General features: G+C 47.0%; 1 protein-coding gene across 3 annotated transcripts in view; it reads left to right on the top strand.

The window, feature by feature from the left end:
* Positions 1–11,469, top strand: part of LOC124179768 (neurogenic locus protein delta) — an 81,349-nt gene extending 69,880 nt beyond the window's left edge. For all 3 annotated transcript variants that reach the window (XM_046564492.1, XM_046564490.1, XM_046564491.1), the window contains exons 4-6: positions 948–1,199; positions 5,670–5,730; positions 9,602–11,469. In XM_046564492.1, coding sequence (XP_046420448.1) covers positions 1,040–1,199; positions 5,670–5,730; positions 9,602–11,327 — 1,947 coding nt within the window. In that variant the 5' untranslated portion in view covers positions 948–1,039 and the 3' untranslated portion in view covers positions 11,328–11,469. The remainder of the gene's footprint in view (positions 1–947; positions 1,200–5,669; positions 5,731–9,601) is intronic.
* Positions 11,470–14,260: the final 2,791 nt, after the last annotated feature.

The following is a 14,260-nucleotide window of genomic DNA, read 5'->3' as shown; positions in this document are numbered from 1 at the left end:
CGTCTGGTTCATCGCAGCGTTCAAGCTTCTTTATTACGAAATCGCCTCGGTTAGTGTCTAGACTCTAGTGCGCCAGGGGTGGCAACCGACCAAAGTTCAACGCAGCAGGCAGAAATTTGGGGTATCTTTAAGACGCACTCTTCAGCTTCGAGTTGCGTGCTATATATAGTTATATACCGGAGCAAAAGCGGCAGCAACAGCAGCAACGGCACTTACTTACTTTCTCGCTCAATCGCTCACGCACGTACGTGTGTGATCGAAGGCAGACGATTCGGGAATAGAGGTATATAGCGTACGTACGTATACTGGGTGTGTTGTTGAGGAAAAGAGAAGAGAGGAGAGTTATTATATACGAGCCGGCTGTATATTATAGGCGTGCTATACTGTGCGGCACGGCGAGCTAATCGGTCCGTATACCACCACCGCTTCTTCTTCGTCTTCGTCTTCGTCTTCGTCTCTTTCTCCTCCTTTTCCTTCTTATTTTTCTTCTTATCGTCGAGGAGGCAGCATGGGAACTCCGTCCGAAATATTGCCCGAAGGTTTTGTGGCTATTTTCTTGTTCTTCTCCTTCCTTTTCGTATTCTTCTTATTCTCGACTCTTGAGAGAAAAATAACGTTTTAGAAGGATTTAAAGACCGGCCGGTTAGCCCGAGGCGGTCAGCCGTACGGAAGCACCTTCCACTCGCTCGCAGCGGCGCATCCGGTAGACCCTCGACTGCTGCCGCTGCGTTGCACATGCGATTCGAAGCCGGGGATGCCCCCGCCCGAGGGATGGGATAAACTCTGCGAGGCTGCCCTTGTTTCACCGAGATCTCCGTGTTGTTGTCGTTTCGAGGATGCAAAGCTCGAACCACGAATGTCCCTACATTTGCATACACGTGTACCTGTATCATACACCTACATTTCGCGCTAATCAATCGGCCCCTTTCTCTTTGCCAATGTTTCAGAGAAAGTTCTCATCACGAGACTAACGACCCAGAGGTGGCTGGACGTTGGTTCAAACTGGACCGTCGACGAGCATCGAAGCGCTCACTCAAAGATGGTCTACGAGTACAGAGTCACATGCGACGCTAACTACTACGGTGCCGGATGCGTCAACCTCTGCCGACCCCGCGACGACGGATTCGGTCACTTCAGCTGCAGTCCGACCGGCGAACGCGTCTGCTTGGCAGGGTGGAAGGACTCCTACTGCACGACCGGTGAGTTGTTATATCGAGCAAGTAGAATCTAATTGTAAGAGTAGGAGTAAGTACAAGATTAAGGAATATCTTCGGAGAGCCTGAAGAAACGCGCGCATTATCGGCGCTGCGTCAACTTCACATTCTCGGGTCCTGGCTCCCTTCGTCATCATCGGCCGCATAGTTACGTACAGTGTGTTACGACGACGCGAAGTTTACAGTATATAAGAGGGGGACACTTGGCGGTGGGATATGGCGATATGGTGGGGGGCGTGCGCGCTGCGCTCGCGCTCGCGTTTAAACGGTTCGCGTGTTCATTGACTAAGTTGCGGTCACGGCGTTTCGTCCGTCGTTACGAGATTACGGACGACTTATTGCTGCGGCCGGAACGATTATCGTCGTTATGATTGCGATGAAGAAAGAAAAAAAAAGAAAAAAAATAAACGAAAATAAAAAAAAAAAAAAAATCCTGCGATGCACTCTATGCGGTGAGGAACTGAGGTGAGCTATCGTGCAGGGAGAGCAGGAGGAGCGGTAGTAGGTATTCCGCTTAGGCGTATTGCTGCTCACGCTGCTGCTGCTGATGATGATGCTGACTGTGGATCTTTCCCCGGTACTTCCCACGCCCGGTGATCCTCCCACCTCTCGAGTCCCGTCCTCGTTCTTCTTTTTACACTGTCTATATAGTAGGTGCCTCTCTGCCTTACTACTGCCTTACCTTCCCCTCCTTCTCACCCCTCCGAACTCTTCTCTCTGCTACCCTCTACTCGCTGCAGGCCAGCCAGCTTCTTCGCGCTCACCTGGAAGTTGGGGCCCGTTGTTGTGCAGGACAGCCTCCGTTTTTTCTCTCTCTCTCTCTCTCTCTTACTTTGTAGCGAGGCATTGCGATGTGTATAACATCGCGGCCCGTCTGCACACTCGGAGGACGAAGCGAACGACGGTGAAACGAGAAGGAGATGGAGATAGGATGCCATGGACCACATCCAGACGTGCCTCGATCATCCGAACGCCAAAAAACTCACGAGACTCTCTCGGCTTGTTCAATCCTGTCGCGGTTTATCTCCGGTTTTCTTTGTGTCTTTTATTGCCTCTGTGTTCGTATATACTGTATGTGTATGCACGTTATGCACGTACGTAACTTTGTCATCGTCCGGTATCTCTGTCCAACTTATTCGACGTAGGTACGCATACCTAGATACATCTACAGTTCTGATCTTTTTTCTCTTTGGATCGATCGAACGTCATTTCGGAGAGGTGGTGGAATTTTTATTCGTTTCTACAACGTATACCCACCCGTTGCATTGCGGAGAAACACGCGGTCAAGTATACACTTCCAAACATCCGATCGTAATCCTTGTCACACGTAGTACTTTCATGTATTCGTAACGTGGAGAAATTCTTCGTCGATATTGTCCAGATTCTCTACTGCACGATACCGCAGGGGCGAAAGAAAAATAAAGAGGCGGAGGGTACGAATTGATTTCCGGAAGTCGGGACGACGTAATCGGCACCAGGAAGGAAGCGGACCGCCTCTCTCTACGTCGTCGTCGCGTTGCGGCCGTCGCCCCGGGGTTCGGGTTACCTTATGGTGTATCCTACCTACACTATCATCCGCGCATATAATACGTATACCTAGCGAGTGCACTTTGCTGCATCGCGTCCTACGACCATCTCTTTCGCTTCATCTTCTTCCTTCCTCCCCCTTCTCGTCCCTCTGCAATTCTCGGGTGATGAAACCCGACTTTGTTGTCTTTGTTCCCCGACTCCTCGCGGACTCTCCTCGATCCCGATCAAATTACGACACATGCCGTGTGTGTATACCTCTGCGTGTATATTCCACATATATTGTATATCCATGTACGTATATCACGGACGCACAGCGATATAATTTCTTATGTGAGTTAATGGACTGTGCGGAGGACGAGGATATGAAATTGTCGAGGAATATTAACCGGCGAAACATTATCGACTCACGATTTCCGTCGTTGTAACTCTGCCGAGAATCATCTCTGCGACATTTTATCGTCGCGATCATCAAGATCGTACTACAGTGCGGCGATGAACATCACAGCGTTGAGTCAGGTCAGGTCTTCGGACGCGATGAGGATTGAGCGATCAGTCGGTTGGTTGTTAGGCCCCAAGCTTATGGCGGCAGCACGCATCCAGCGCTCCGTAATCCGAGTATGTGAGTCATTATTTAAATGATGGAAAGTCGTCGGATCGGTTATACGTCCGTACACATGTACATACATGTAAGTATTTCGAAGGGTTGGAAAAGGAACGAACGTTTCAGGCTGCAGAGGTTGGCGAAAGGCCTTGTTTTCGATTTCGGTGCAAGAGAGGGATCGGACGCTGGTTAGGGGTTCGTTGCTCGCCGCCCATGCAGGGGTTGTTCCGAGTGCATCGGATCAGCGGCTACCAGCTGCAGAACTCTGTATACATCCTCGGTAAAACGCGGCCAATCGAACGAACGGCGACTCGACTCGCTGCCTGCCCTGGCTGGGACAGCTGTCGGTGCTTTAACAACAGCTGCAACGACTCGGAGGAGGAACAGAATCGTGTACCTCTACCTACAACCTTATAGCTGCGACAGATACGCTCTCCTGTACGGCTTGGTTTTGTCGGTTTCCAGGTCTCCTCCTCCGAGACCTTGGTGTGTGATTCGTGTCGAACCCCCTGTCCCCTGATTTCGTCGTTACAATGATCTTAGACAAACCAGGTATTCCAACCTCCTGTCGCAGATTTTCTTTCCGCTATTCATCGCCCTTCGTGCAAGGTTTAGGGATTTTACACCTGAGACGCTGGCGATGCAACAGTGACACTTGAGGGAGATTCGAAAAAGGTGTTTCGGGGAATTGGGGGAAATTACAATACCAATACGTCGCACAAAAGTTATGGATTTTACGTCGCAGCGCAGGGTGGCATTGTACGATATAACGATGGTTCCATTCATCGATTCAAAGTTTATTCTGAACCGTAGCTCGTGATTTCGATTTCATCAATTTTCTTCGTTTAATCGAGAATTTTTCACCAAGAATGAACAAAAATTTTTATACAAAAGAGATTGCGTCTATAGTTTATAATTATTAAACTTTCGATACATTCAGTATATAATTGATGATGAATCGCAAAATTTGTACTTTATTACCGACCGTGGAGCTGACGTGTGTCCGTCCGCGATTTAGAGGATTTATCGTTACAGCGTAAGTTTGAAATTCGGCAAGCGTCGGATAAACTTTTACATATGCGATTCGCGAAGCGTCGGCTACGATCTTTTGTTTCGTTATTTGCCTAAAACGACGCGAAACTGAGAATGTTTCGAATACCCGCGGTCTACCGACAACGTTAATTTATGTGATTTCGCTTCTCCATATACCTCGACATACCCGACAAGGAGCGCGGCCCGTCCGGTAAGCCCCGAGACTGAGGGGAGAGAAGAGAAGAGAAGAGAAGAGAGAACAACCGCGATCCTCGACGAAGGTATTCGCGTTAGCAGCAAGGAATTTTTGCGATTTCGTCGGTCTTTTCGGTCTCATCGTCGTCGTCGTCGTCGTCGTCGTTGTTCGTGGTGCCGCTATGGACTATAAATAAAATAGTCGAGCGGTCCCGTGTACTTAGCTCCCAAGGTCGTCGTGAGGATCTCGTCTTTCCCTTGTAACCGACCGCGATTATCCCCGGCGCGCATTGAAGTTGCCGCGACTCGCAATCAGTCTCGCTATCGAACAGCATTATTCCGTAGGTATCTTCTTCCCCGCAGTGCTATAATAAATTCCTAAATACGTCTTCGAATAAAAAATTGTGGAGAAGCCAAAAACAAGAATATTTTTTTTTCTTCCATCACAAATATCCGCCAAATCAGGTATCCCGACTATATTTGGTCATTTTTAATGATGTACTGTAGTTTAATTTGACAATCCGAGGTGATGATGAGTGCTTCGGACACAACGCGTTCAGATACCTCGGTGTTTTACATTCCGGTCATCATTTTCAACATCTTTCATATATTCGTGTATTTTTGTATACAATTTGCACAAAACTGAATTTGTACGAAGATGTGGCAGAGTGCCAACGGAATGTCTTGAAGTATATTTGCGGCTAAATAATGAGCGGGGGTGATTCTGGCGTGACATCATTTTCAATTCAAACGGCCCAGGTTCACTCGCGTTTGCACACACCTCCTGTTTGTACAATTCGTTTCCTTGTACAGGCTCAAGCGGTTGAGACAGTCGGATACCGATCGAGAGACAAATACGGAGAAATGACACTGAAAGCTATAAAAATAATAATAATAACGATGATGATGAGGATCACGATGATAATGTATGTGAATAGCGTGAGAGCGAGACGCTGCACGGCGAAGAGAATAGAAGAAAGAGGAGGATGGGGCTGGGGAACGAAGTGGCGTGAAAATTGAAGCAGTGCTTTCGTCAGCCTCGAAATGTCACGTAGCGCTTGAATTAACCTTTGCATCTCTTTCTTTCTGTGTTACAGCTCACTGTCTGCCGGGATGCGACGAGCAGCACGGTCACTGCAGTCAGCCAAACGAATGCATGTGAGTATTATACAATATGCATACATGCACGAGTAACTACGTACTCCGATTGACCAGTCCTGTGACATACCGATGTAGCTGTGGCGCCTTTCCCGTATACACGCTTAACGCATTGAACCTGCCTACATGAATACCTGTATGTACACCACGGACACGAATATCGTATGCACAAAAGTTAATGAAATTTTGTCCGAAATCTAAAGTAAAAGAAACACGCAGAGATTCAGTTTGTACCGTTCGTATACCGAGACTTTTCTCATCTTCTTCTCGCGTCACGTGTACGTACCTACTACCAACCGTAGCTGTATAAATACGTCTTGGATGTACAGTATATAGCTAACGTATCGAGCAGAGCGAAGCGAACTGCAAGTAGTTATAAGCACAAGCAAGCCGCAACCACCCAGTATTATAAGTAGTAAGTACATCCAGCTCGGTGAAGATAGACACCCCTTTAATTCCACCTATTACTGCATAGCGGCAGAGAGAGGATGACGAGACGGTCTCAGCTCGGAACCGTTCGCCTCGAGAGTATTACACGTATGCACGTATATACGTATGCATAACGTATATATAACGTATAATATTTCACGGGTTAGCCTACAAGCGGTACAAAGTATTATACCCATAGTACGCGAATGCACGTAACGTACGTATACGATACCTATAACGTGTGCAGAGGGCGTCGCGAGGGGGAGAAAGAGAGGGAGTCAAATGGAGGTGGGGGGTATAAAGAGACGGAGATAAAGAGAAAGAGAAAGAGAAAGAGAAAGAGAAAGGGTACGTACGTAGCGTCGCGCAACGCGCGCCGACCGGGAGACATAAATCTCAGCGGCGAGAGAGGTTCGGGCCAAGTTTGGAGTTAACTCAATCATCTAATTACCCGAGCCAGGGTTAATTGTCCCGTTAGCTCTCCGCAGGGCTTGTGCTTGCTTGACGCTTTGATGTCTGTCTGTCCGATTTCTACGGCTATTCAGACACCGAGACGCGCGGTTCTGTATACTTATTTTAATTGTTTCACTAAAACCCTGATTCCTATAGTCATCTTGAACCTCACCCTTGATCGTTCTAATCGCCGATCCTTCATGCCGAACATATTTCATTTCCGTGTCCTTGTTTTTTGTTTCCTTGCTCACGAGGTACTTTATTAAAGTCGGTTTATCTTTGCCTCGAGTTGTTTCTTCTTTCTTTCTTTATTTCTTTTATTTTTTAATTTAATTTATTTATTTATTTTGTCCCTTTCTTTATCGATTCTGTGTCGGTACGGATTTTGGAATTTGCGATTATTCCCCACCGCGTGGGACACTCATGACCATCCAGAACGATGGATTACGTAGACGCGGCGGAAGAGGAAAACCTCGGTCCAAATGTACGGACGAACGACGGACGTGGTTGTCGCGACGAATTACAAAACGATAAAGTTCTATAAACGACCGGTTATGTAGGTATGTACGCAGGTATTTATCCTGCACAGGTATACAGGTATAGGTAGTGACGGTGATGGTATGCGGGATGGTGTCTATGCACGTACAGACGTCATATATCTATATATAAATATACATACATACACACGTATATGCCGCGTACAGAGGCACCTGCAGCACCGTGGGATTTCGGAGAGTTGTGGGATCGGCCCTATTTGAATTACCTCCGTGTGTTTACTGTATCGTGGTGCAGCGTCGTGTGTTATCCCACCTAGATGCGTACACCTATACCTACAACCAACTACGCGACTGTGTGTTCTATGGATGGGGTAAAACAGCTAATTGAAATTTTTCAAGTCTATCGGGGGACCGGAATGAGAACTGAATACCGATGCGCGACCCGACCGCGACTATCCCCCCCCATCGGCGTAGACCCGTCCGATCTCTCTCTCTCTCTCTCATGTTATGCTCACTCCGCGTGGATAAACGGCCCCCCTCCATTTACATATTTCTAACAAATAATATCTCTTTTTAACCACCCCGCGTTCAAACACGGCTAGGCATGTTCTCCGTGTTTTAGTATACTACACGCACACATACGCAAAGTCACACGTGCCTATTTGTACTCAAGTTCAATGTTGTATCAGCAGTTGAAAACGATTGGTTCGTTTAATTGATATTTATTGACAGACATGAAAAATTTGTATTTACGTATATGTCAAATAACTAATAATCCATTAGAGGTATTTTGAATATATGGTAATGTGTACTCGAGGCTTGATGATACCTATACAGTGGTGAGAAACACGCAGAAGAGGATCTCGAAAGCGCGAATTGTAATTGCGTTTGATTAACCATAAGCGAGATAGTGGAGTGAAAAAAATTTCATCGTCTTAGTTTCATTTGCTTTTCTTCATCTTTCGCGTTGCGGACCGAGTATCTCATTGTCCAAAGCATATAAATTTTCCAACTGAATAAGAATGGGTCGAAAATTATCATTACATACGACTGTAAGTGAACACGCGTTTACAATCTTGATATAACATGCATTCATCCTTTCTGATTTTGGTAGATACCAACGCTTACGAATGTTCATAAAAAATTATCCAAAATAATGTTGCTCTCTCCTCGTCGATTCCAAAACGCTGTTCAATCGCGATGAAAAAATTTTGAAAACGCTTATCATTAGTCTACACCGTGTAACACCTGCAGTGCAAGGAGTCCCAGTTCTCCAACCTGATATCCTATCTACCACATACTAACATGTATAACACGCGATGATCCAAGGATCTTCTTCTCGCGGTCTTGATCCTCATCCTCATCTCCGTCTTCTCCGTAGAGTCATACGGTGTTATACTCTGTACACGGTGCACGATGACGACGGTGTGTTTCAGCCGGCACCGGGGCGGTCGAACGAACATCACCGCCGACCGGCGGATGGTATTAGTGGGCTCGGCGAGCCACACAGAGGAGCATAACCTTTCCTTGACCCGCATACTGAACGGCTGCGCCAGGCTCGTACCGTGGGAACACCACTCCATGACCCCCTCTCCTCCTCCTCCTCCTCCTCCTCCATCTCCTTCTCCTTCCCTCCCTCCTCCGGCCGCTATCCAACCATCGCCTCTACGGGTAGTAGAGTCCTCTTCTCTGTGTCTCTCTCCTCTTCCTCTCAGTCTCCCTTTCTCTCTCTCTTTGCTCCGTGCTCCACGGCACGGCGAGTATAGGTATGGTTGTACGGATCTACATGTGCAATACAACGGCCATCACACCATACATGCACAGTTTTCATCGCCATGAACGCTGTTACTACTCCGCCACAAGGAGAGTTTCTCTCCTGGACAATGTAATGGCCGACCACTATCCTTCTACTCCTCTTTCCCCTCCCCTCCCCTGCCCTCCTCTCCTCTCCTCACCTTCTCTCTCGCGCTCTTTTTCCCCGCCCCACCCCACCTCACCACTATTCCCTTCCGCCTTCATCTCCGCTGAGCTACAGCCTTTATTCACCTTTGCACGATGGTGTGCGAAGCTGGCAATAATACCCTCTCTTTCGCTCTCGATCTATCCTGCGATCCGTGTCTATATTCGTCTCTTCTTTAGGTTAGAATAGGTTTTTTATCGCTGTAATGGACCGCGATCGGTTCACCTATAAGACGAAAGTCGACCAGCGAACGCGATACACTTTTCAGGGATACGATTACTGCTCTTTAGATAATGGCACACCACTGCGGAATGTTGTAGTAAATTCTACGATCCGCTTATCGGGCGTATCGACCGAATTCTAATTCGTCGGTGCACCGAAGGGTTGACCGTGTCGTCCGTCGATGGTCGATGCCCGATGGTGCAACGTAGCCTCTTGAAACCTGGACTGATCGGCATTCTCGTTGCCTCGGAGAGGAACCCACGGCGATTAATTAACTAATGAGAGAATTCTTCTTCTTGTCTCGTTGCAGATGTCACAGCGGGTGGAAGGGGGCGCTTTGCGATCAGTGCGAGCGTTACCCGGGCTGTCTCCACGGCACGTGCCAAAAGCCCTGGGAGTGTCTGTGCGACGAGGGATGGGGCGGGCTATTCTGCAACCAGGATTTGAACTACTGTACGAATCACAAGCCCTGCACGAACGGCGGCACCTGCTTCAACACCGGTCAGGGCAGCTACACCTGCTCCTGCGCGCCAGGGTTTAAGGGCACGGACTGCGAGACCTCGCTGCAGGACTGCAGCTCGAATCCGTGTCGGAACGGCGGATCGTGCACGGAGAACGCGACCCTCGGGACCGGGAAGACGGGATATCGATGCACCTGTCAGCCGGGATGGCGAGGAAGACACTGCGAGTCCGAGACGACGGCGTGCAGGGATTCACCCTGTCTCCACGGCGCGACCTGCGAGGATCATTCTCTCAGGGGGTACGTCTGTCACTGTCCGCCCGGATACTCGGGAACCGATTGCGAGACACAGATCAACGACTGCTCGCCGAATCCGTGCACGAACGGGGGGACGTGCGTTAATCAGTTGAACGGGTACCGGTGCAAATGCGCCGCAGGCTTCGACGGCGAGAAGTGCGAGAAGAACGTCGACGACTGTCTGGGGAATCCCTGCCTGAACGGGGCGACCTGCATAGACCTCGTGAACGAGTTCCGGTGCCAGTGCGTTCCCGGTTTCGTTGGCAAGATGTGCGAGAAGAAGGTCGATTACTGCGTGACCAAGCCGTGCGCCAATGGGGGCAAGTGCGTTCCCGGGACGAACGACTACGTCTGCTATTGCAAGCCGGGTTTCTCCGGGAAGGACTGCAGCGTCGACGTCGACGAGTGCAAGAGCGCGCCGTGTCAGAATTCCGGGACGTGTCAGAACAGGGTCAACGGATTCATCTGCTTGTGCACCGACCGATGGCGGGGCGAGACCTGCGCCGAGGAAGTCGGGGCGCCTCCGGCCGCCGTACCATCGGGGCCGAGCTACTGGACCGGAAACATATCGAAACCGGTGACTTCCGCCGAGGCGAGGGACGCCGGACTGACGACCGAGCACGTCGTCGTGATAGCCACCCTGTCGACGGCGGTGCCGGCCTTCGTCCTCGTCGCGGCCGTCGCCGTGATGTGCATGAAGAGGCGGCAGAAGCGGGAACAGGCGAAAGCCGACGAGGAGGCCAGGCTCCAGAACGAGAGGAACGCCGTTCACAGCAGCATGAGCAAGAGGAGCGGCGGTAGCTGTTCGCTGGGAGGCGGCGATCCCCACATGATAAAAAACACCTGGGGGGCCGCGAACAAGAGTGTTAACAACGTGACGAGGGACGACCTCGACTCGTCCTTTCAGACCGACAACTGCACCATTGACTCGTCCTGCTCCGGCGGCGGCTACAAACCGGAACCCGTAATGCAGGACGTCAGGACGAACGCGAGGACGACGAAACAGTTGAATATCGACGCGGCGGCCGCGGCTCACAGGGCGTCCCACCTTTTCAAGGAAAAGGACTGCATACTGGAGGCCAAGAGGACATCGATGTTCGCCGATCAGCAGCAGTCGTGCTGCGAACGGGCCGAACCACCCCTGCTGAAGAGGCCACCGGCCACGATCGCGGACTCGACGTGCGTAGATCCCGCCGCTGGCGCCGGGGGCGTTTACGTTATCGACGATCATTACAGGCACGACGCCTCGCTCGCCGCGACGCTCGCGACGGAAGTGTAGCCTGTCCGTTCGTTTAATACTGTGCTTGTGTGGTAATAAGTAGTAGGTGCGCGCGGGAGGGGAGAACGAAAGGAAAAAACGAAAAACAAAAAGCAAAAAAAAACAAAAGTTGGAAAAACTTCTTCTCCCCTCCGGCTCCGTATTATGAAAATTGATTAACGAAAAACACGCGGAACTGATTGAATTTTTTGAACTTGGAACGAAGGAAAAAATTATTGATGGATCAGAACACAGTTTTCGATATTATAGGTTTTTATATATAAGTTATATATATATATATATATATATATATGAATGTATATATATATAATTGATAACATGACCAGATATTTTTTTTTCCCCGGTTCTATACTAAATGTATAATGTATATGTATTCGTTTGTTTGTTTTTACGATTATTTTTCTACATATCTTTTATTTTCTTTCCTCTTTCGTAATTTTTTGTAATTATTATTATTATTATTGCTATTGCTATTATCATTATTATTATTGCTATTATTATTATTAAATCTCTCTTTCGTCTCTTCCTATTATAATTATTTCTCTACTTGACCACGAATTGCGGCGAATGGCTTCGGTGTGTCTGCGACGACGGCGTCGATCGTCTCCGATTCGGCTGTGTGTGTCTCTGTACATGTAAGTCCTTACGTATGTCTGCGTGTGATTGTATTATTATTGCGCGTGAATGCGCCGAATATTTTCAACAACAATATTTATAAATATATTATATTATTAAAAAAAAAAAACTATATATATGTAAATGTATACATGCATATGTATACTTGTATATGTATGTATTGTGTTAATATATACGTATATATATGCGTGTACGTGTAATAACGCGCGCGAACGGCGCGCCTAGATGTATATTTATATACATATCTATGTATATATATTTATTTATATATATATATACATGTGTGTATGTATATGTATACACACTGAAGAGCCGAAGCACGACGAAATCCATGGGTGCACCACAAGGAAACCTATTGTATATGCAACACATAGGTATATCATATATACATGCATACACATCACTTGAGCGCAGCGTTTGCAACAACTGCCGACTTCCGGTATTGATTCTTCTGCCGCGATAATTGTGCACGTTTTTTTTTTTTTTTTTTTTTCCCCACACCATCATTATTACATAATTCTTTTTCTCTCTTCAAATTTAATTCCTCTGGTGCACCGCGGCTCGATCTCTAGGCATATTAATATTATCATGCTTGAAGCACCCTGTACAGAACTAATTTATTATTATTGTTATTTACTATTATTATTATTATCATCATCATTGCTATTGATAATAATATTATTGTATTAAATAAGCGTATTATTATCACCATTATTATTATTATTACTATTATTACAACTATCATCCTCCTATTGATTTTCAATCGTATATGGTATCGCACCACAAAAACAACATGCATTGTTACTATACATATTTCTTTACAATCTTGGACGTTACGCGCCTGCTAACAATGTCGCTGTGTTACTACCGTAGCATTGCTTTTCATCTACATACATGATACATACCTATATACGTTATACTGATATACCTACCACGCGCGAAAGATAACAGTAGACGTAACGACGAGTGATATACGAAGAGAAATGAAACAGATTCTTTTTCGTTCTTCTTGCTCTTCTACTTCCAGAAATGATTTTTTTTTTTTTATTTGTTTGTTTGTTTCTGTTTTTGTTACACAACATCCGCGAAACGCTTCGTTTTGTCTTTATACACTGTTTGTTTTCTCTACGTATTATTTAATCATCGATCCATCCACATTTCAAAAGCACATCGATTCGAAACAGATTTTGTGGAAAAAAAAAAACTATGCCTGCCTCTGCAATATATATCTACATGCATGCATATGTATGTATAGACGATTATACACGTTATTGCAACCGCGATTTACAGCTGAGAGTTATATAGATGAATAGAAACATAGTTTACAGTATATAAATATACAGAGATGTATGCCAGTAAACGAAAAGACTTTGCGATCGGTGTAAAATTCTCGTGACCATTTTTTTCACCCTAGTTTTCACGCGTTCTTCGTCTTATCATGATTTATAATGTATATATATATATGTATATATACATGGAGATCCTGGAGAAACCAATTCTACCAGGATCGCGATTGCCGTCGGGCAATGTATGCATGCGCAACGGCGGAAAAATTCCGTACCTTTTCCATAAAATTGAAAGGGAGGATAGGGAGAAAATGGCTTATGCACAAGAATTTGTCGAAACGACGGGAAGGAAAGACAACCCCTCGTGAGTTTTGAGATTGTGCAGATTCCAAAAATTCCAGCTAACCGAAAGGGTGGCCCACACAATCCCAGGCCCTGCGTGTGTCACCTTTTCGTTTTCTCGTCTCTGTTTTCTTTTCTTTTTTTTTCTCTACCCTTTTTCCTCGTTTTATCGCTCTCTTTCCCTCAAACCTTTCAACCCTCTCTGCGGTATAACCTTTTGACTTGTGTCGTCGTGGGTTTCTCCCGGAAATGCTCGTAAAACTAGGCTGCCAAACTCCCCCTTGCCAGACACACGCAAACACGTACAAACGTATATATACGTATGTATGTGTGTGTGTGTGCGAGAATGTAGCTGCGGGAACTCGTCGACGCGTGTATAGAGAGGAGAGATGACGATAGCTTCCGTTACGGAAACGGATGCTCGCGCTTGGCTGTGATGTGCGGGCGAAAAAGATGGTCGCGTCATCGTCGTCGTCGCAAAGTTCTTTATCGGCGTGTGTATACACACGTACACGTGTAGAAATCGTTCACGCGTGGCCCACGAAACCCGCCACTTTTCTTGCTCGATTAATCCTCGCCAAAACGGTTAAAGTAAGCTGCTGCGTAGAAATTAATGGTAGCCTCGAACTTATACTGTAATACAATAACGCTCTTTAAATAGGTATAAAC

This window comes from Neodiprion fabricii, chromosome 4 (assembly GCF_021155785.1).
Source record: "Neodiprion fabricii isolate iyNeoFabr1 chromosome 4, iyNeoFabr1.1, whole genome shotgun sequence".
Lineage (NCBI taxonomy): Eukaryota > Metazoa > Arthropoda > Insecta > Hymenoptera > Diprionidae > Neodiprion > Neodiprion fabricii.
The sequence above is the reverse complement of the archived record's forward strand: the minus strand, read 5'-3'. Positions and strand labels throughout refer to the sequence as shown.